The following is a 21,599-nucleotide window of genomic DNA, read 5'->3' on the forward strand; positions in this document are numbered from 1 at the left end:
CAACTCCACAGGTCACGGCCAGGTAGGAGGGCAGCTCGCGTCAAAAATGGCCTGAGCTGAGCGACGGCCCTGAAACCCCCAGGGGCCACCCAACACGGAAGGTGAGGTGTTAACAGCGACAGTGTCGGCACCAGGGCTGATCTCAGTGGAGAGTGGATCCCACCTTGCCCAATTACATCCTAATAAGTGTGGAAAAAAGTGTTCTCATGGGAACTAATTAAGAAGAAAGTAGGTGAGGAGGCTGTGTCACTGTTTACTAGGGGACAAAGACATTGTATTTGAACAGAGAACTTCATAAATCTTGAAATAAATGAATGGATGTTTAATAGTTTAAGGAATGCAATTAATTAGTGAAGGTTTTGCCAAACGTGGTTCCACTCAGGACTACTAAGTATGTTGAAAAGTGAGATTTTGTGTGAGTGGCATTTTCATGGCCCTTATTGCAATCATCAGGATTTTTTTTCTCCCTGAATCTTTCAAAACTGGGTATCTTTAGTTGAAACACAATGTTGCTGCTTAAGATCATGAGGAATGTCTTAGTCACACACACACACACTGGTTTAAAATATTTATTGATTAAAAAAAATTAAAAATTTTTTATACAAAGGTGATGAGAAAAAATCTCATGCAAACTCTGGGCATACAATAAAAATAACTCAAATATTAATATGATGATTTTGTACAAAATAATTCTTTTGAAGTAGGACCGGTGGCAACCAGCACGGCTCCCTGCTCCAGGCCGGGACGCCCCTCTGGGAGGAACGCGCGGCCACCCTTGGAAACCTGTAAGTGATCCACGGTCCAGGTGTGGGATGCTCACAGTTGTCACTATGATGAATGATGAAAACCCTATTGCTGCTACTCAGAAACGAGACTGAGACCTAGGGACAGAGTAAGGAATTCCTCAACACTGCGGGAATCCTGGAGGAACGAAGTAATTCACAGAGGTTTTCAGAAAAGTTTTCGCCAGTCGTCTTAGGTGATGACACAAACGCCTTGAGATTGTTACAGAGGCTCCCGTTCCTGCTTCCCCACAGTCCTGCAGTGGATTGATAATTTGTGTACATTACAAGTAATTTGCATAATTAAAACAATTAAGGGATCGACGTATCATGGTGATTAGAAATGCATCAAACTCTGAACGTACAAAAGAGAGAGCTTCAATATGAAACAGTAATCCTCTGAGAACGAAGACCCCGCAGCGCCGGTGCCCGCTGGGCCGTGCAGGTCTCGGCCGCCCCACGCCCGTGTCCATCTCCACCGTGACCCCCTCGCCCCTGGCACGCCCAGGGCCAACCCCCGGGCTTATTGCATTTTTTCACAAACTCATCTCATTTTCCGCAGCCTTAGTCTGTTTTCCTTGTCCCGTTTCTTAAGAATAAGTATGAATTGGTTGAAAAAATGCTCCTGGTCCTTTCTTTTTTGAACAAGTCGGAACCTCTGATCCCGGCCGTATTTCTCTGCAAACTCCTTAAACGTGGTCCTGAAAAAGAAAGAGTTTCCTGAGACACCTTCCAGAGAGCAACTCTGGCCTCCCCAGAGATCCTGCAGCAGCACTGCCTGAGCAAGCATCCAGCCCTTCCACCAGGCCTGGCCGTGGGTGGCAGGGCACCCGGTGGGTGAGCGGCTCTGGCCAGCCGTGCCTGCTCCTCACCCGGGTCCTGCAGGGCCCTGACCCACCCTCACTTGCAGGACCCCCTTGTCTCTCCTCTGAGTGGTCTCCGGAAATGAGCGGCCCCCACCAGCCTCCTCAGCCGTCTCATGCAGCTGTCACTCCCCCAGCCGCCCCCATCACAGCTTTGCTTGCCAGGTCTCCTCCGCCCCTCCCTTGCTGCCACCAGGCTCTGCCTGCCACGGTCTTTCTTACACTGTTCCCTCTGCCTGGCACACCCTTCCCTTGTTTCTTCCCCCAGTTAGAGCTGCTCGTCATGAGAAACCAGGCCAGGGCGTCTTCTTTGGGAAACTCGCCCTATCTAGAGGCTCAGAGAACTGTGACTCCATCACAGCCCTCTTCACAGTGGTGATCTTGTTAAACCTCACTTGTGGAACTGGACTCCCACATTTGAATGGGGGAGACATTATCTGCTTCGTTCTCCAATAAACGCCCTGAATGTCCAGCCCAGTGCCTGGCAAGTAGTGAGCCCCAAACACTGATGGAGCAAATCAGAGCTGCCAGGCCAGGTGGTGCCCCGTAAGAAAATGCAAGCGACCCAGGCTAGAACAGCAAGGCTGTTCTCAAGGCTACGGCAGCTTAGAGGGCAAAACAGGACGCGCCTCTGCCGTGACCAACTGACCTTCGCAGGCACCGGGCCCCGCAACTTCCTGTTCTCTTAGCCTTGAACTTGAAGCCAGGGACAGGGACAGAGGTAGAGGGGCCAAGGCCTGGAGCCGCTGGCCTATGCAGATGCACTCGCTTGTCCAGCGACAGTCGGGCAGGGCCTGGCCTGGGCAGTGTGCTCCGGGGTGCATGGAAAATGTGGACATTCTTTGTCCGGGGGATTCTTCTTATTCCCTCCCACTTCTCCTTACAGAGAATTTTATACTTCCTTGCAGACTCGGAATTATTGTGTTAAATTACTATAACTTAATAGCTTCTGAAATATACAAACAACAAGATTATGCCGACATGGCTGTTAGAAGACAAGACAAATAATTAGCAGACTCATGCTCATTTCTGTCATTGAACAATTCGTCTCATTCCTTCCCCAAGGCGCTGCCGTTTTCCTGCTCTCCGTCTGTGGGGGTGCTTGTTTACACATCTCTCGCAAGAAAAGCGCTTCTCTCTGGCTTCCCTCTTCCTCCCTCCCTCCTTCCTGCCCTCTCCCCTGCCTTTCCTTCCTCCTTCCTTCTCTCCCCCCCTCCTTTTCTCCTGGTTCCTTTCTTCCTTCTCTCCCTCCTTCCCCCTTCCTTCCTTTACTGATGTAACCACCTTGGTGTGCCTTGGCTAAGCCACACTCCACCCCTGACCTGTGGGGGATGAGTCAAACGGTCAGACTTGCCTGGGCTTGTTCCACGCTCCCCTGGCTAGACAGGCGTCTACACATTCTCAGGGGCTGGACAGGGGCAGCTGCTAGACAGGCCCTATTCTGGGCCTCTCTGAAAAGAAGTGTCCCTGAAAAGAAAGGGAGCCTCCCGCTTCCGTGGCCACTGAGCCATGCCAAGGGGCAGCACCGGCTTTCTGCTGATGCTGACGAGCTGTGGTGTGAACTTACAAAGGTCAGCTGATTCACAGGCCCTGGATCTCTGCTTTCCCTCTGCTAAGTGGGACTCGGGTCAGCCTGCCATGAAGGAGGCGGCTGCTGCAGCTTTCAGGAAGGAACACCGGGTGGCCAGCCCCACCGGGTGGCCAACCCCACCTGGCTAGGACCCAGTCCCTGGTAGCTGCTCTCCTGAGAGGTGGGCAGGGCTGGGGCTAGGGGCTGTCCAGGAGTGTTCTGGACTGTCCCATCGCCACCATTCCCACAGGCTGCTCAGGACCAAGGCTGAGACGGGTGACCAGGATGGGATTGTATGGCTGCAGGAGGCTACACAGCCTCAGGAGGCTGCTTCTAAGAGGCCCACATGGCCTGCATGGGGACACGCTTGGCTGTTCAGCATGTGGTCATTTGAATTGTACATGTTTCACTAGGATGCCTACAGAAAAGTATACAGAAGATCTGGAAAAAGTTTTTGAAATGTTGCAAACTTAGCTACTTTTAAAATAAAAAAAAATAGCTTTATAATTATCAAAGCGATATATCCCAGTGTAAATTTTAAAATAATTTGCTACATTATAGTAAGCATCTTATCTCTATGTGCCCTACAACATTATGTTGTATAGTTTAAATATATACAATAACATTTATTTTAAAAAATAGCAGGCAATTAACTCTCATTTTAAAAAGAGTCAGTTTAACTCCCTTCTAATTTCTACCCTTCGTTTTCCTTCTGTGTGCGTGTATGTGTGTATGTCATCTTTCTTAAATGGCTCAATGCATTCCGAATATTTTTTCTGTTGTCTTCATGATGCATTCATGGGAAGGGGAGTATGTGGCTTATTGCTGCTAGTTTATCAATAGACAATGCTGGCCAGATGTCTTTAACAGTAATGATGGTCTCAATAGCAGTAATGACAGCTACCACTTTCGGAGCTCCTCCTGCCTGCCAGGCACCGCCGGGGTCCCTCCCTACAGCCCCTCACGCCATCCTCCTCGTCACTTTCTGAGGTGTGTGTGGTCATCCTCCCGTTTGGAGGAGGGCTCGGAAGCACAGGAAGGTCCAATACTTACCCCATGGCCAGGAGAAGATGGGCCAGGGCCAGGCTGTGAACCAAGGCAGAGAAGGGGCTCCAGCACCTTTCCCGAGCCCTTGCCTCCTCCGCCTCTGTCCCATGGCCACCTGGTGGGTGGACACAGCTAAGCCATGGCTAGAACCCAGCATTCTCATGACTGCTTTAACCATAGAAAATCACAAGTTGCAGGCAACGGGACATACATTTCCTTGTCTACATTAGCACTTGTGATGAAGATAATTTACGCTATTCTTTTCCCTATTCAGAAAGTACCTGTCCTTAGAATAGTTAGAGAAGTTTTATGAGGATTGTGTAACTAGCACTAACTTAGGTCACCTAATTCTTGATCAACCAAATCACAGGTCAAACAAAGGGGGCCTATGCCTTCATAGAAAGCATCAATTAATGTCCATTTAAAAACCGATGCTGGGCCAGGCGCGGTGGCTCATGCCTGTAATCCCAGCACTTTGGGAGGCCAAGGTGAGTGGATCACAAGATCAGGAGATCCAGACCATCCTGGCTAACACGGTGAAACCCCGTCTGTACTTCTCTACTAAAAATACAAAAATTAGCCGGGCGTGGTGGCGGGCGCCTATAGTCCCGGCTACTTGGCATGTACCCAGGAGGCGGAGCTTGCAGTGAGCCGAGATCACGCCACTGCACTCCAGCCTGGGCAACAGAGCGACTCCATCTCAAAAAAAAAAAAAAAAAAAAAAAGAAAGAAAAAACTGATTCTGGCTGGGCATGGTGTCTCACGCCTGTAATCCAAGCACTTTGGGAGGTCGAAGTGGGTGGATCACCTGAGGTCAGGAGTTCAAGACCAGCCTGGTCAACATGGTGAAACCCCATCTCTACTAAAAATACAAAAATTAGCTGTGCATGGTAGTGGGTGCCTGTTATCCCAGCTACTTGGGAGGTTGAAGCAGGGAGAATTGCTTGAACCCCGGAGGCAAAGGTTACAGTGAACCAAGATCGTGCCATTGCACTACAGCCTGGGTGACAGAGCGAGAGTCTGTCTCAAAAAAAAAAAAAAGGAAACAAACAAACAAACAAAAAACTGATGCTGCATCTTCCAGTCTAAAATAAAAATACATTGTTAACCATTTTTATGCTTACGAAACTTACAGTTTTATAGTTCTAAAAGTAGTACATGTTCATTACTTTTTATTTATTTCTTTATTTTTTGAAACGGAGTCTCACTCTGTCGCCCAGGTTGGAGTGCAGTGGTGAGATCAAGGCTCACTGCAAGCTCCGCCTCCCAGGTTTACGCGGTTCTCCTGCCTCAGTCTCCCAAGCAGCTGGGACTACAGGCACCCACCACCACGCCCGGCTAATTTTTTGTATTTTTAGTAGAGATGGGGTTTCACCGTGTTAGCCAGGATGGTCTCGATCTCCTGACCTCGTGGTCCGCCTGCCTTGGCCTCCCAAAGTGCTGGGATTACAGGCGTGAGCCACCGCACCCGGCCCATGTTCATTACTTTTTAAAGATCAGTCAATTAAAGCTAATTTTTAAGAAAGAGTTAAGCTTATGTATTCTTCCAATGTCTAACATCTATTTTCTTGTAAGTGTGTCTTATTTCATGGAAATAATGCCTCATTTATTATTTTAGTAAGTTTTGGCAACCTAGTTAACTCAGTTCACTTGTCTGGTGTATCAAATCTTCATTTTACTCTGGGACCGACTGTGAAGACATCTGGAACCAAGGGGTGTGGTAGGGGTTATGGTGCTGTTGTTTGTAGTCAGCTTTGCATTTTTGCTTCTTGATCATTAGATCAGAAACTAGACCTCATCTCATGAGTGCTCACGTATTGATTGGTTATTTGGGTCAGTCAGGGCTGCTGACGTTTGAAATGCATGCAGGGTAGGAATAAAATGGTTGTGATGCATTTGGTTAGCAAATAGCCCACTTTCTCAGGACTGATGAGAGGGACATTTGGAGGCTTGGGACAGGCAGCATGATAGAGGGTAGCCAGGCTGGTCTCACTGGCAGGTCTTCAAAGCTCACACTTTCGTGTCTGTGGAAGGCTGGGTTACACGATTTAACAAAAACAAACCTGAAGAGTCCTCTTGTCATTGGTAAGTTCCCAGCCCCAGAAATCATCCGGTATATTTCTCTCTCCATACCTGGGAGACACTTTAGATTCCTCTAGAAGTTTCTTGAATTCTTCTTTGGCAAGCAGCAATTTACTTTTCTTTTCCTTGTATTCTTCTTTTATTCTTGTCTTGACAAACTGTTCAAATATCTTAAAACACAGACACAGAAGAAAAACATCATGAAATTGCATATCAGAAATGAAATCTTGTATTCCAAGCACAACATGAGAAAGCAGCAAGAATCTATGGCAAAAGCTGTTCTTGTTTACAGCTGCTGGAGTTATGAGCAATAGCCTTTCAGCATAGCTCTCAAGGATCCAAGCGGTCTGAATAATTAAACCTGGGTGCCCACACGGCCCGGCGTTTCTCTACATGCAGGCGCCATTTCTGGGTCAAACGTGAAGCAGCCCTGCTGGAGAAACCCGGAGAATGACTTGGCTGCCCTCTCTGCAGGCGTCTGGAACCAAGTGGCGGTTTGGAACCCGTGCTGTAGGCTGCAGTGGTCCTCACTGTGCCCTCTGAGCAGCATCTGTAATGCGCGGCCTCCCACTGTCTCATCACGGCCAGTGGCACCAGAACACAGCAGAGCACTTAGTTTGTGCTAGTCACTTCCTAGGGTGACGTAATTGACATTCGAGTCTCCCAAAAATGACCTTAACTTGTGGAAAGAAAGTAAATTCTGCATCTCTGATCCCCACTTGTGAACCTGGGCGTCTGGCGCCTTGGGGAGGACTCAGGGTGCATAAGCGGTCTCTTCTGAGGAGGTCACAGGATGCCAGGCTGCCTGGGTCATCAGTGTGGAAACAACTGGCCAGGAGGCCTGACCCTCAGGCACTGGGCACTCCCCTGTCTGACCAGAAATGCATCTCAAATGCTGCCCCAAACAGGAAAACCCTGCTCCTCAATGGGAGGAACATGCACATCAGCTGGCAGGCAATTCTGGGCAAGGCCCCAGGGCACTTCTCCTGGAACCTGGCAGCCCGCATAACGAGATGCAATCTCTTTGTGACAGGCCACAGAACCTCTTCTCTGTCAGGGTAAGATAGATCATTGTTCTAACTAGCGAAAAATGGTCATTTATAGACTACAGAGTCAAAGAGGGACAAAGTTCTTTCATTCCTAATGCTACCCCAAACTCAAGAACGTTAAAAATAAACTGAAGATAAGTGTTTACGCAAACATAATAAAAATATCAAGAGAAAGTCCACATAGGATCCTATCAGGCCAATAAACAGCAACTGTGCACCAATCCAACCAACGGCCAGGCAGATCCTAGAATGTGACCGAGAACCAAGCAGGCAGCTTCTTCTACACTCATGCCAAGTGAGTGGGGATGAGAAAGCAAGGGTGGGCAGGTGAAAGCCTCGACCCCAGCACTGCTCAGCCCCTTCTCCGGAGCGGCTCTCTTCCCACTTTGTCTTATTGTTTCAGATTCCATGTCAGCAGTGGCAAACCTTTACAGGATTATGAATACAAAATGCCACTGGTCCCCTGAAGATACAGCAGCAAAATGAAACATCCACAAATATGACTTAAATTGAGAATATGTGCATGTATATGTAAGTAAGAATATGATTGGCTTCTTTTTTCTTTTCTTTCTTTTTTTTTTTTTTTTTTTTTTGAGGCAGAGTCTTGCTCTATTGCCCAGGCCGGAGTGCAATGGCATGATCTTGGCTTACTGCAACCTCTGCCTCCTGGGTTCAAGCAAGTCTCCTGCCTCAGCCTCCCAAGTAGCTGGGACTATAGGTGTGTGCCACCACGCCCAGCTAATTTTTTTTGTACTTTTAGTAGAGACAGGGTTTCACCATGTTGGCCAGCCTGGTTGCGAACTTCTGACCTCAGGTGATCCACCCGCCTCAGCCTTCCAAAGTGCTGGGATTACAGGTGTGAGCCACCACGCCAAGACATAATTGGCTTCTTATACCTTCAAGGCAAATAGCAATGTAAGTTCTTAGTTATCTTATATTTAACTAATAAAAAAGTAATGCAGGGTTATTATCCAAATAAAAGCATGTGGCTCCATCATTAGCTAGAGTTTTGCTCTATTAATTTTAGACCTAGAGAGAAAGCCTGGCTGGCTGTGGGGTCAGGGCTCTTCAGAAATGCCTGCTTCTCTCTCTGCCTAGAACCATTTCTCCATCTCATCAAATGCTTCTCTCTTTCCTCTCCCTTTGCTCTGTTACTTTATTTTATGCTGCTATAATTTAACATCGCAGGTTTTGTTTTTCATCCTTAACAAATTATACCAGCTTTATCCAAAGTGGAGCATGACTTTTCAAAAGAGATTCCATTGGCTGTTATATCATTGCTGTATGTTCTAGCACAAAAAAAAAAACACTATTTGTTGCCATAGAAACAGGCCTGATTCACACTCCCTCGACCCTGATTCTGTGTAGGATCACCCTCTTCTCCTGTGCAGCTCCCCCGGCAGAGGAAGGGCTGTGATTTTCACACCAGGGGCCTTAGCTTTCCCCATGAAAACGCTGTGTGACACTAGGTCCTGTACAGATTCTATGTCTGACACTTCTAACCCAATTTCTTCCTAAATAGGACTGTGGTCTTTGGATGGGGTCCAGCTATGATTTCTTTCCATCCCATTCCTCATACGAGCTGCCATGCTCCCCTTTGATGAGGTTGCAGGCACTTCTTCTGAGAGCTCTCTGGACCCTCCAGTGCACTGGCTACGGCATGGCCTGCTTCCTCCTCTTTCCCACTGGACCTTCTGGGACCAAGTTGCAGGACGTTAGGACAGGCCCACAGTTTCCTCTGGGTGATGTCACAGGGACGTTTAAAGGTTTTCCCCAGGCAATGGGTACTTAGCATGAGCTATATTCTCATCTCATCTATTTGCAGAGGACCAGCCCAGGCAGGCCCAACTCCATCAGGGTTGGCATCTGCTGTCTCTGACGATGGCCTGAGGAAGGTCCAGCCTCACAGTGCTCCCTTGGATGAGCCCTGGGTGGGATGCCCATGTCCCCCAGACATCAGGTGACCAGCGCTGCCCTGCCCATGAACCACGTCCATCCAGCAAGCAGACTGGGCCCCTGTGTTCCCAGCTGTTCTAAGAGATGTGCCGTAGCATGTAAACGACAATATTTGGAAGGGGCTTGATCATAAGTTGGAATTTTCTTTTTGCGGTGAGAATGATCTTACTTATTCAATGTTTTTTAAAGGGACTAACGGCCTCAAAAGGTATCCATGGCACAGAGAGAGAACAACTGGCAACAGCAAACAAGTCGGTGGTGGCACACGTGGCACGTGCCACGCACGCCACACACAACCCACACGCCACACACAGCACACATGCCACACACGCCACACACGCCCCAGATGTACTGATGATTTTAGACACTGCCCGGTTTATGGCTCCTGCCTATGCCCTCCAGTGATTCTGTCACATAAAATCACAGGCTCCTTGTCATGCTTTTCCATAGCTGATATTTTTTTTTTTTTTTTGAGATGGAGTTTTGCTCTTGTTGCCCAGACTGGAGTGCAGTGGCATGATCTCGGCTCACTGCAACCTCTGCCTCCCTGGTTCAAGTGATTCTCCTGCCTCAGCCTCCTGAGTAACTGGGATTACAAGCAAGCACCACTACACTTGGCTAATTTTTGGCATTTTTAGTAAAGACAGGGTTTTGCCATGTTGTCCAGGCTGGTCTGGAACTCCTGACCTCAGATGATCCGCCCACCTCGGCCTCCCAAAGGGCTGGGATTACAGGCATGAGCCATCGTGCCCAGCCCATAGCTGAAATTTTTGATTTTTAAAATTGCAACAAAAGGGTGAAATATGACCAGTTATTAATGTCTATGGTTTTCCTTTGCTATAGGAAAAAAATATATAACACCCAAACTCAGCTAACTCTATTGTGGCATTATTTTGAGGCTGTGATAACACATTTCGCATATTTTAAAATATTTCTTTATAGGAAATGAAACTCAGCTAGAAGACAATAAAATATTATTAATTCCAAGTTCTTGAAAGGTTCAAGTTCTGTATTCCAAGGCAGTCAATCCCGGGAACACGTCACACCGCCCGGCCTACCCCTGAGCCTGCTCCAGGGAGAGGGTCCAGTTCCAACGAGCAGAGTGGTGGGTTGAGGGCTGGGAACGGGAGTGAGGACAGAGCGGGAGCTGGTTACAACGAGCAACGCGGGTCCATGTGACTGAGACTCTGTGGGTTCCTGCTTCACTGACACCATCTCAGGCATTTGCTTAAAGGGATTTTATGAGCAGAGGACAGAATTGAAAATAAAATGGCAATTCCCACACCCTCCGTCTGGGGCTTTATCAGACTCTGCTGGTGTGAGAAATCCAGTGGACACCAACATGGGGGCCCCTGGTCACAGAATCCCTCCTCCCCTAATTAACTCTGGCTCTTCTGTTCTCAGCGGCTCTTCTTGATAGCTCCCCTTCCACGTGCATCATTTCTGAACTCAAAGGGCAAAGAGAGGGCAAGACGTGACCGCACACATGGAGTCTAACTGGGGCAGGGAAGTCCGGACCTTCCAAAGTCTATCTCAGGGCCCTTCTCAGACGTGATCCACGGGCCACACAGACCCAGGCTGTGCCCGCTGATGCCGTCAGACCATCGGTCCCTCTCCCAGCAACAACAGGCCCCTCTTGTGAGCCAACGCCATCTGTCCCTCGTCTGTTTGATATGGAAAGCAGTGTTGGCTCAGGGACCTACTTTGTGAAAAGCCGGGGCAGAGCCCTGGCAAGTCTCTCCTTAAAATAGCCCCCGGAGAACCCCCCTAATCAATTCCGTGTGTTCTGGGTGGCGTTTTGTAGAACTCCACCCTTCACTGTGCTGCTACTGTTCTCTGGACCACTCCTATTTCATCACTATTATTGTCAACCTGAAGAACAAGCAGAAAGAGGCTCTCTGAAATGAAATGGATGCTTATTTGGGAAGAGAGCATTGCAATGGGAATACACATGCCATCGTAAATGACAAGAATATTCAGGGAGGTAAAAAAAAGACAATAATTTTTAAGGAAAAATAAATGAGAGGATTAAATCATTGTTTTGAAATAATTATCTTTGGCTACAGAGATCCATAACAGGACGAAGCCAGTCTGAGGATGGACAGGCAGTTGTTGGGCAGGTGTCCTTGCAGAAGTGCTTTTTGTGTGTATAAGGTTGTGATGAGCCAGGTGTGGTGGCCCACGCCTGTAATCCCAACACTTCGGGAGCCCAAGGTGGAACGATTGCTTGAGCCCAGGAGGTCAAGACGAGCCTGGGGAATATACAGCAACCACATCTCTACAAAAAGTACAAAAATTAGCCAGGCGTGGTGGCTGGAGCCTGTAGTCCCAGCTACTCAGGAGGCTGAGGTGGGAGGATGGCTTGATCCCAGAAAGTGGAGGTTGCAGTGAGCCAAGATTGCACCACTGTACTCCAGCCTGGGCAACAGAGTCAGATCCTGTCTAAAATAAAATGAAATAAAATAAAATAAAAGGTTTTGATGGCCTTGTGTGCAAGACTGTGGTTCTTGTAGAGTCTTTTTAGTTATCAGGTATACAAGTATGAGAACCCTCTCTTCATGGCCTTCCTCCATTCTATTTGTTAGGGGTTTCTTAACATTAGTGACTTCATTTTGATTCTGACAACTTTCATATTATATAAGATTTGAAGCATATAAAACCTTAAGGTCTTATGTAAGACCACCTCTTTCACTATCTTTATATAATACCTTAAGTATTTCATATTTTTAACATACAATTTATAGTCATTTGGAATGAGGGTCAATGTTCCTAAAATTTACATGTTCATCTTTAAAAGTATTTGTCTTCCAGGGTCATAACCAAATACTGAGGTAAGAATAACGACCAGAATAACCTTCCTCAGTCCCTCTTACTCTTTTGTTCACAAGCTCGCAAGCCACTGGCCAAATTTACAACATGGGTGTCTGTTATTCAGCAATGAAAAGCTCCCCAGATCCAGGATGCAACAGTCGCTTTCATGTCATGTCTCTGCAGTCAAAGTGCCTTCCCACCCCGTTACCTGCTTTCGTTCCTCAGAGTTGAGCAGGAGATAGCGTGGGTCAAACACGATTTTGTGTAATTCTTTCTCCCAGGTAGAAAATGCTGATACCTAAAGAAAGACATTCAATAGAGTTGCTGTTAGCGTCTAATGCTAAGCCTGAAGCCGCACTGAAATGATCCACAGTTAAAAACAAATGAACAACAAAAACCAGCATTAAAGTACAATAGATTCCGTGATGTGGTGCAGTATAAGTGTTAGACATGTCAGACGCTCCAAGAAAACCAATACCTAGAACATCAGAAAATTTAATTTCTAGACTCATGACTATTTCTTTCTTGGGTATCTTTCAGGGGTGTGTCCCCCGATCTGAAACCCCAATTATACCTGTGGAGGCGTGGCATTCTGGAACACCCCATTTCAAAAGGGGAAATTATATTTATAAAAATTTTCAGAACCCCTACAGACCATAACAAAGAGTAATGTCTTGAAAACAGCCTGCGTTTAGTTGATTTGTAATCAAAGTTTAACCTCTTTTAGGTAGGTCATTTTAAAAATAAATTATTTTGTTTGCAATAGTTTTAGACGTACTAAAAATTTGCAAGAATATTACAGAAAGTTACCATAACTCATACACAGTTTCTCACGTTGTTAACATATTTAGTAGGCTAGATTCGTCACCACTAACAATGATGCATTATTACTAACAATAGTCTGCATTTATTCAGATTTCTTTAGGTTTTACCCAATTTTCCATTTCTGCCCAGGACCTCATCACATTTGGCTGCCATATCTCCTTGGACTCCTCTTGGCTGTGACAGTGTCTCAGATGGCCCTTGCCGTTGATGACCTTGATGGTTTGAGGAGCCCTGGTCTGGTGCATTGCAGGACACTCCTCAGTTGGGATTTGTCTGAGGTTTTCCTCGTAAATAGCCTGGGGTTATGGGTTTGGGGAGGAAGACCACACAGGTAAATGCCATTCTCATCATGTCATAACAAGGGTACACACACTGCTGACATGACTCTTCACTGACAGTGGTGGCCGTGGTCGGCTGGCTGAGGTCTCCTCACTGTGAAGTCCCCCTCTCCATGCTGTCCTCTCTGGAAGGACATCGCCATGCACAGCCCACACTTAGGGGTACGGGTTGTGCTCCACTTCCGAGGAGAAGTAGCTACATGAGTGACTGGGAAATGTCCTGGGGGGCATACTCCTCCAGGCCTCCACGTTACTTATGTACTCAATCTTTTATTTATATTGCTATGGACTCATGGATATTTAGCCCATGCTAGGGCTGGACTCCAGTCATGAGTGGCTGGGAAATGTTCCGGAGGGGGGTGGGAATACTCGTTCATGCCTCCACATTACTTATGTACTCAATCTTTTATTTATATTGCTATGGACTCATGGATACTCAGCCCATGCTTGGGCTGGACTCCAGTGTGACTTTGCTTCTTTTCCTGCTCAGCTTCTTTGAGGGTGGCCTTGGCGAGCTCCCGTGGTGGGTTCCCGGCTCCTGTGTGCCTCTGACAGGTGCTCATCACTTGGCTTTTGGGGCATCCCCTTCATTTCTGCTACTAAAGATGCTCCAGGCTTATCTTCTGCATGTCCTGCCTTTGCCCTTGAATCAGTCAATTCTCCAAGAAGCCCTGGCTCCTTTCCTAGAATGGTGTTAGAAACCAAGATCCGGGCACTGGTGTGTTCATTGCTAGTGAGGTGTTGTTGCTTCTAGACTCTCTCAGCTGACAAAGCAAGGGAATGTTTAAGCCATTTAGAACATAAATGCATTCATTTAAAAACATGGACTATGTATTCACTGTGCCCTGGGCCCCAGGCTGGGTATTGAGGATCTTGAGAAAATAAATCAAGGAAGCCCATGGTCTAAGGTAGTGCCGGTCTAGGAGCTAACAGACTCTTGAGATGGCACTAGGGCCATGGTGGAGACAGACCTGGACACTAGTGGGACCCAGCAAAGACCCACAGCAGCCTAGGGAGGTGGCTTCCAGAGTGCCGTGACTTTGGAACATGAATACTCCTCAGGGTTCACAAAGGAGCCTTGGGGGGTATTCCAGGACCAGCTGGTGGTGGGGACAAAGGCTGGGTCATGAACTATGGGGAATGTAGGAATTGCAAGAGGTTGAACATGCCTGGGGGTGCCAGAGCCCATGAAGGTGCAGGGAAGAGGCAGCAGAGACAGAGGCTGAAGTGTAGGGCAGTCTGAGATGTGGTTAGGAGACTGAGCATTGTCTTGAGAGACAGGAGAGAAGAAAATTCAGATGGGGCGTGCGTTTGAGGAAGGCCACCCTGGGATCTGGGCAGATGAATACCTGGGCAGGGTCAGGGAGGGGAAGGTAACTGAAAGTTTACAAAAACAAAACTCCATTCACATTCTTAAAATACTCTTCATAGAGGTACTATTTCAATAAACACATGCTTTATTTGTATATTATAACAGATGAATTTTCTTCACTGGCAATTTCTATCTTTAACTGTCAAATTTAAGCCTTTTCTGTAATACCCACGAGCTCTTTTATTGGGTGGGATGACCCAGGGTCCAGCTAGGATTCTCCTCCACAGAGTGAGAACCCGGTGAAGCATAGCTGGGACTCAGGGCAAGGTGGCGACTCTGGGAGGGTCTCCAGACAGAATGGATCCCTTTAGCTTCGACTGAGTGCCATTGCTGGGACTCAGGGTGAGGTGGCAACTCTGGGAGGGTCTCCAGGCAGAATGGATCCCTTTAGCTTTGACTAGTGCACCGGCCCCCGGGAGCATCTGGGGCTGTTAGAGAAGCTATGGGCAGCCTCCACTCAGCCCAATCAGATGGCACACACCCACCTCACGGGGACCTGTGCACAGCCCGATGGTCCCAGCTCTGCAGGGAGAGAGGATTAGACCCTGTGTGGCATAACGACACCAGTTTCTAGAAAATGTTGGAGTTCTAGAAGTATAATAAAATAATTTTTCAATGAATGATTTGTAGTTTTTGCCCCCGAAGGGATTTATAATCTCTATAGAAGGTCAGATAAGCCATCTCTACAATGATTACAACTCATAATGATAAAACCAACTGTGTCATGTCAGGGACAGTTCAGGGAAGGGTGAGAGCACAGTGGCTGGGACCCGGGATGGAGGTGGGGGCTGAAGTGAAGGCCGCACAGCCATGTGTGAAACAGGGTCTTTCCCTGCCCTCCAGGTGGGCGCAGGACTTCTCCCAAAGGGTCCTGACAGCTATGGGGACGAGGAGTCCTATGAACTGCTCCTGAGGGAAGCCTGTCGTTCCCGAGCCTGCGTGAAACACTTACGATGCCCAGAGAGTACATTCCATGGGGCCACGATTGCACACGTGTGTGTGACTATACACACACACATAAGCACACACACCACACATACAAACATCCACAGAGGTGCATGTACACATGCAGGTGCACACACATGCAAACACATGAACACACCCAAGACACGCTAAGATATACATACGCAGGCACACATGTACACATGCACATGTACATAGTTGCACAAATGCACACATACGCACAAAGATGCACACATTGATACACACATGCACGTGTGTGCCTACACACACACACACACACACACACACACAGAGTACCGCTACCACCACCAAGGAAGTCCAACATTGTAGAACAACCAGGGGAAGAAAGACCGTCAACTGAGTAGACAGCAAGCTGCGTATCTCTTTTAAGTCCGTCTGTGTCGTGGGACTGTTCTCTAAGTGGCCGTGGACAAACCCGGCTCTCCCTGTTTCTGGCTGGTACCTGTCCAGAATGACTGGAATGCACTGGGAATGCAACAGACTGAGAACAGCCAGGCTTTGTTTGGGCCCCACCCCAGAAATAAGACATCCTTCAAGCTTTAGCCCAGCGTTTCACAGGACCCCAGGGTAGAAAACCCACTGTGGGCTGCTTTCTGGGATCCCTCGGTTACAGCGAAGGGTAGATGAGACTCCGTCCCCTCCTTGCAGCTTTCCTGGGCCTGGGGGACTGGTTCACAAGGCACCCTCATCTTCTACCACCCTTGCTTCCTGTCTGTGGGGAATAAACCCACTTCAGATGATTTGCTGTGTGCGTGGGTGTTCTGTCTCAGCAGCCTCACACAGGCGGCTGACCGGTGCCCAGCGAATCTCCTTCACATCTTAGTTTCTATTGCTGCATAAGCAACGACTTCAAACTCAGCGGGTCACAAGCACCACCTCGGATCACTCCATGGGCTGTGTGGGTCCTGAGTCCAGCATGGGGGCAATGGGCTCCTCAGCCCAGATCTCACTGGGCTGAGATGAGGTGCCGGCAGGGGCTTTGCTCTTGTCTGGTGCTTGGGGTCCTCTTCCAAGCTCACTGGATGTTGGGAGAATTCAGGTCTTGTGGTTGCAGGGCTGAAGCTTTCCATGTCTTCAGCCAGCTAAGAGCCAATCTTGGCTCTGAGCGGCTGCCTGCAGGTCCTTGCCCCAGGGCCCCCAAAGTGGGGCAGCTTCTTCAAGCCAGTGAGAGAATCTCCCCCTGGCTAAGGCAGAGTCTTAGACAACACAGTGCAACATCGCCACGGGTGTGACATGGGCCCCGTCCACGCTCAAGGAGAGGACCACCCAGGATGAGCACAGCGCAGTGGGGTGGGGGGGGGGGTGGAGGGTGGTGCTCAGAACTCCGTCTGCCCAGCACGTCCCCGAGACCAGGACACGCTGTTCCTCTCTCAGCAGAGATCTCTCTCTCTCCTCTTGCCTAATAACACTTCTTTGATTCTTTGGCATTTTATATGTGACTTGATCCTTAAAGACCTGAATTCTTCTGTAAACTTCAGACCCTTTCCTGCAGAAGTTTGTGATCCACCCCCTTCCTCACCCCGCTGTACATCGTCACATCATGCCCTGACGAACAGTGACAGTGATCCTGGTGCCCGTCTCAGCACGCCTGTTGTCTGTCCCCCTGTGGATGATGTGACCGTGTCTGTGACCGTGGCTGTGTCTGTGACCATGGCCATGTCTGTGACCGTGTCCGTGTCTGTGACCGTGACCGTGTCCGTGTCTGTGACCGTGGCCGTGTCTGTGACCGTGACCGTGTCTGTGACTGTGGCTGTGTCTGTGACTGTGACCGTGACCGTGTCCGTGTCTGTGACCGTGGCCGTGACCGTGTCTGTGACCGTGGCTGTGTCTGTGTCTGTGGCTGTGTCTGTGAACGCTGGAGCCGCCTCAGTGGGAGAACAACAGGGTCTTGTTCTGTCCCCCCGGCTGGAGTGAGAGTGTTTGACTCTGTCCGAGGACCGCGTTGCGGGTCCCTCACTGCACATTCTCATCTGATCGCTGTTTCAGGACTGTCCCTCCGCCCTGTCTGAATCATGAGAGTGGGAACTGGAGGTCACCTGGGCTGGGCTGGAGTTGTGCCCTTTCTTCCACTCTCAGCCTCCTGCAGTGGGACTCTCCTCTCTCCCTGGGCACGCCGGCTGGAGCTCCTCTGTTCCCTCATTAGTGTCTGGGTTGCAATCGATTCCCTCCCATTTCCACAGTGGAAGAAGCCAGAGCTGGTTGTTAGAAACGCAGGCGCCAGAAGGAGCTGCAGAGGAGGTGGTGCGGATGCAGGCCAGGGCGGCAGTTTCCAAACTCAGCAGATGCCTCATTAAAATGGACATCGCCCAAGCATCACTCTGCAGATAGTGGCCGGCTGGCAGCAGGTGTCCTTGACTGCAGGTCGCGTGTGGCACCGTCCCAGCCCGCAGGCATCTCGCTGGAGAGTGGACAGGCACCGGGAGTCTGAGGTTCAGGAAGGGAAACTGCACCTTCTTCACAGCCAGGGGAACTGGACTGTCCCTGTCACAGCGGTTTTCAACATCCTCTCAGTGACAAGGACGTGGTCTGGAGAACCTGAAAGTGTTTTCCAGATCAAGTGGCAAGATGCAGACCACGCGGGCAAAGCATTTGGCCATGGTCATCTGGTTCTGAGACAGACACAACTGTCTCCTAACCACCCTCCTCCCTGCCGTGTCACCTCCCTCAACTCACACCCTCTAAAACTTCTCCTCCTCGAGGCCTCAGGTGAGTCCACGATTCAGCTGAGTGCTTGTGGCCCTGGTGGTCTCACCCCGGCTCCCTCCCAGCATTAAGGGGGCAGCTTCTCTGGCCAGCTGAGCTATGAGCGGCTCCCAGGAGCCCCAGGTTTCCCTGAGCACCCACACCAGCTTGAGCAGACTCTCAGCAGGGAAGAGACCCCAAAGCACGGCCCGAGCCCAGCACTGTCCACGCCTCCTGCTGTGGATGGGCCAGGGTGAGCTCCTGCCTGAAACGGGGCACCTCAGCCCCAGGAAGGCAGCCAAGACCTTGGGCATGAAGAAAAAGGTCACCATTTATAAAACAACGCCAGGGAAAACTAGATCTAACTTCAGTCCCGGCTTCACCAAAAGCCTCTCTGGAGACTGAGAAACTCATCGTGCATTGTTCCAGTGGACGCGTCAGCCCTGAGAAAAGGGGGTTCAATTCAAGTAAAGTGGCTGAGAGCTCGAGGATGGCTCAGCCACATGTGGGACGCCAAAGTCCTGGAGGTGCCCCATGCGTGTGATGGCTCCCGGAGGTTATCACGACGGGACAGGTCTGGATTGGCAGGGAACCTCCGACAGAAGCAGAACGCTGCCTTCCATCTCTAAAACCAAAAAAAGGCTCTTTCAAGTAATTTTCAATCCTTGGATCATGGAAAAGGCCAGGGATCCTGATGACCAGAGAAAAGGGCGAAAGCTAGCAAAAGGATGGTACCTGCCGAGTCCTGAACTGGAGGATAAAGCCCCAGCCTTGAGAGGGCCTCAGATCAGGGGCGCAGTCCACGGCCTCTCCAAGGAAAGCTGGAGCCATGCCCGCTCCGACCCTGACGCTGGGGCTGGGCTCAGCTGGGCACACTCATGTGCATCTGCAGAAAGGTGTGTCTGTCTGTCTGCACCGTCCGCCCCCACCCACCCTCATGGCTCCCTGCTGTGGTCCTCAGGGTGTCCCAGGGACAGCAGCTGCAGTCTCTGCCCCTCAAGGAAAGCTGGGTCATACAGGGCCCCCAAACATGGCGAACTTCCGTCTCAAACACAAACCTGGTTACTTTTGCGAAAGTCCTGGAAGCTAATGTTTTGACCAAATTTGACTGTTAAACAAAATGTATTTATTTACTTTTACTTCCTTGTACCTTAAAATGGCCATAATAGACCGGGAGCATGAAGTGTTAATCAAATTAGAGGTGATTTTTCCTTCTGGCTTTTATGAGTGCAAACGTCCTAAGGAAGGAAGCAATCTGTCACAATTACCCTCTCTCTTGATGACCCTGCAGCTGGACCTTTGAAATACGGTCACGATTTCCTCGCACAGCCTGCCCTTCCCCTTGTCCATGCCCCGTGGGCAGAGGACAGGCTGCGATTAGTTATCTTGGGGCCCGCGTGGAATTCACTCATGTAAATAATGAATAAAGCTCCTAGGTAACACTATATTTTTTCATGTTGTGTTGAAAACACAAGAAGACAGATAGACAAGCCAGACTGCTCCAAGGTGTTGAGGGCGGCCTGCCCTTGCAGCTGCCAAATAAGACACCGGCAGCCGAAAGGCATCTCCAGGTCCCTTGGTCCCTAGTCATGGGCCCTGCCCCCCAACCTCTCTTCTCAGCGCAGGCTGCAGGCTGCTTGGCCAGTGTCAGGACACTCCCTCCCTTCCTGCCATCTTCATTTCTCCTGTTTCTTCCTGCCTCCCCTGGTCTCAGGAAAATTGACCAAAGGCCTCCGCTGGGGCTGTAGAAGTTCAAGACCCCTGAGAGTGGGGGAATGGGTCCGGCCACACAGCACCCCAGTGGCCACATGAAGAGGGTTCAAAAATCTCCCTGGGGCCTGAGCCCAGGGTCTCTGCTTCCAGGGCCGGGGGCTGAAGACTTGGGCCACGCCCCTGTCCCCGAGCTCTGTCCAGATTTGCCCGCTCTATTTCTCCAGCTCTGACTCCCACACTGTCCTGGAGATGCCTGTCTGGATCTGCAGCCCACCTGGCCCCTCCTGAGCCCAGATGCCCCAACCTACCCCCAGCGGACTCCTTCCCAGGACTTTCTCCCCCTGTCCCCCAGGCCCCCACTGTGCCTCCCACAAGCCCTAATGATGATGCCAGCTGCATGTGGACAGACTTCATTTTTGAGAAACTGCCTGGCTATTCTTCCCTTTCAACCTGTCCCACTCTGCGGCCCTCTTCTCCTGGCCTCTGGACTTTGCCTGCTCGCAGGGATGGGGAACACTCCTGGAGCCTGTGGCTGTGGCTGCTCCAGAGTCCCCGACTGTCAAAAACGCGGCAGCCCAGGGCGGAATGACCGGGCTCCCACCTCATCCTTGAAGATGAGGCCGTTGCCTTACGCTCAGATCCCTAAAGAAACCATATGGCAACGGCCCGGCTGCAGGCATTTGTCTGGAAGGTGATTCCAGGCAGTCCTGGGAATGGACACACAGAAGGAGAGGAGCTAGCAATGGAGGGCGGGCCGTGGGGTGAGGAAGGTGCCCAAATTTGCCGAGAGGTAACCTTACCAAGGACTGGGAAGCAGGGCTTTCACCTACTAACCCAAGGACTGGGAAGCAGGGTTTTCACCTACTGACCCCGTCCCTCCTCGGTTGAGGGTCGCCCTTGGGGTGTTCAATCCCTAGCGTTTAGAGGTGGGAGTGGCCAGCACAGGCAGAGTTCCCATGAGTCCAGGTGGCCCCGGGTGGACACGGGTAACTGTGGGTGAGCGTGGACGGGAGCCTGGGCCCAAAGGCGAGGCCTCCTTCTGCATCCCTGCGTTACCCTACCTTGTGGCACATCAATGCCTACCCCCATCTTCAGTGCTCAGAGAATTTTACCAGCTTTTTATTTTCATTTTTGGTGAATAAATGCAATTTTACATGGTTATCCCACAATATAGCCAGGTGATTTCACTTACTTTTGAGGGTTACTTTCACATTAAGCGTAAGTATAATCCCATTCCAGAAATTAGAGCGGGCAGTGCCAACTCCCCAAAGGCACCTTCAAGGATGCTGTCCGCACAGGCACCTCCCCTTCCCTGGCAGCCAGTCTAGCCCTTGCTGTGCACGCGTGCCCTGGCCGAAGGCTGGTGAAGCTCCTGGGAGGCAGAGCTGCCTGTGTCTGAGGGGAGGGAAGGGCACCAGATGTTACTCATCTGGGGAGATGGACAGGGCAAGGCTGCTCTTCCTGCTGCCTGGGACTGTAGAGGCCTCTGTCTGGTTTGTACCCACTCACCCCACAGCCTCGCTGT

At 49.9% G+C, this 21,599-nt stretch overlaps 1 protein-coding gene across 1 annotated transcript in view; it reads right to left on the minus strand.

Moving 5' to 3' along the window:
- Positions 1 to 555: 555 nt before the first annotated feature.
- TCERG1L (transcription elongation regulator 1 like) overlaps positions 556 to 21,599 on the minus strand; it is a 218,398-nt gene continuing 197,354 nt past the window's right edge. Inside the window, exons 10-12 of the mRNA XM_004050284.5 lie at positions 12,369 to 12,458; positions 6,396 to 6,514; positions 556 to 1,483 (exon numbers count right to left, since the gene is read on the minus strand). Coding sequence (XP_004050332.5) covers positions 1,327 to 1,483; positions 6,396 to 6,514; positions 12,369 to 12,458 — 366 coding nt within the window. The 3' untranslated portion in view covers positions 556 to 1,326. The remainder of the gene's footprint in view (positions 1,484 to 6,395; positions 6,515 to 12,368; positions 12,459 to 21,599) is intronic.

This window comes from Gorilla gorilla, chromosome 8 (assembly GCF_029281585.2).
Source record: "Gorilla gorilla gorilla isolate KB3781 chromosome 8, NHGRI_mGorGor1-v2.1_pri, whole genome shotgun sequence".
NCBI lineage: Eukaryota > Metazoa > Chordata > Mammalia > Primates > Hominidae > Gorilla > Gorilla gorilla.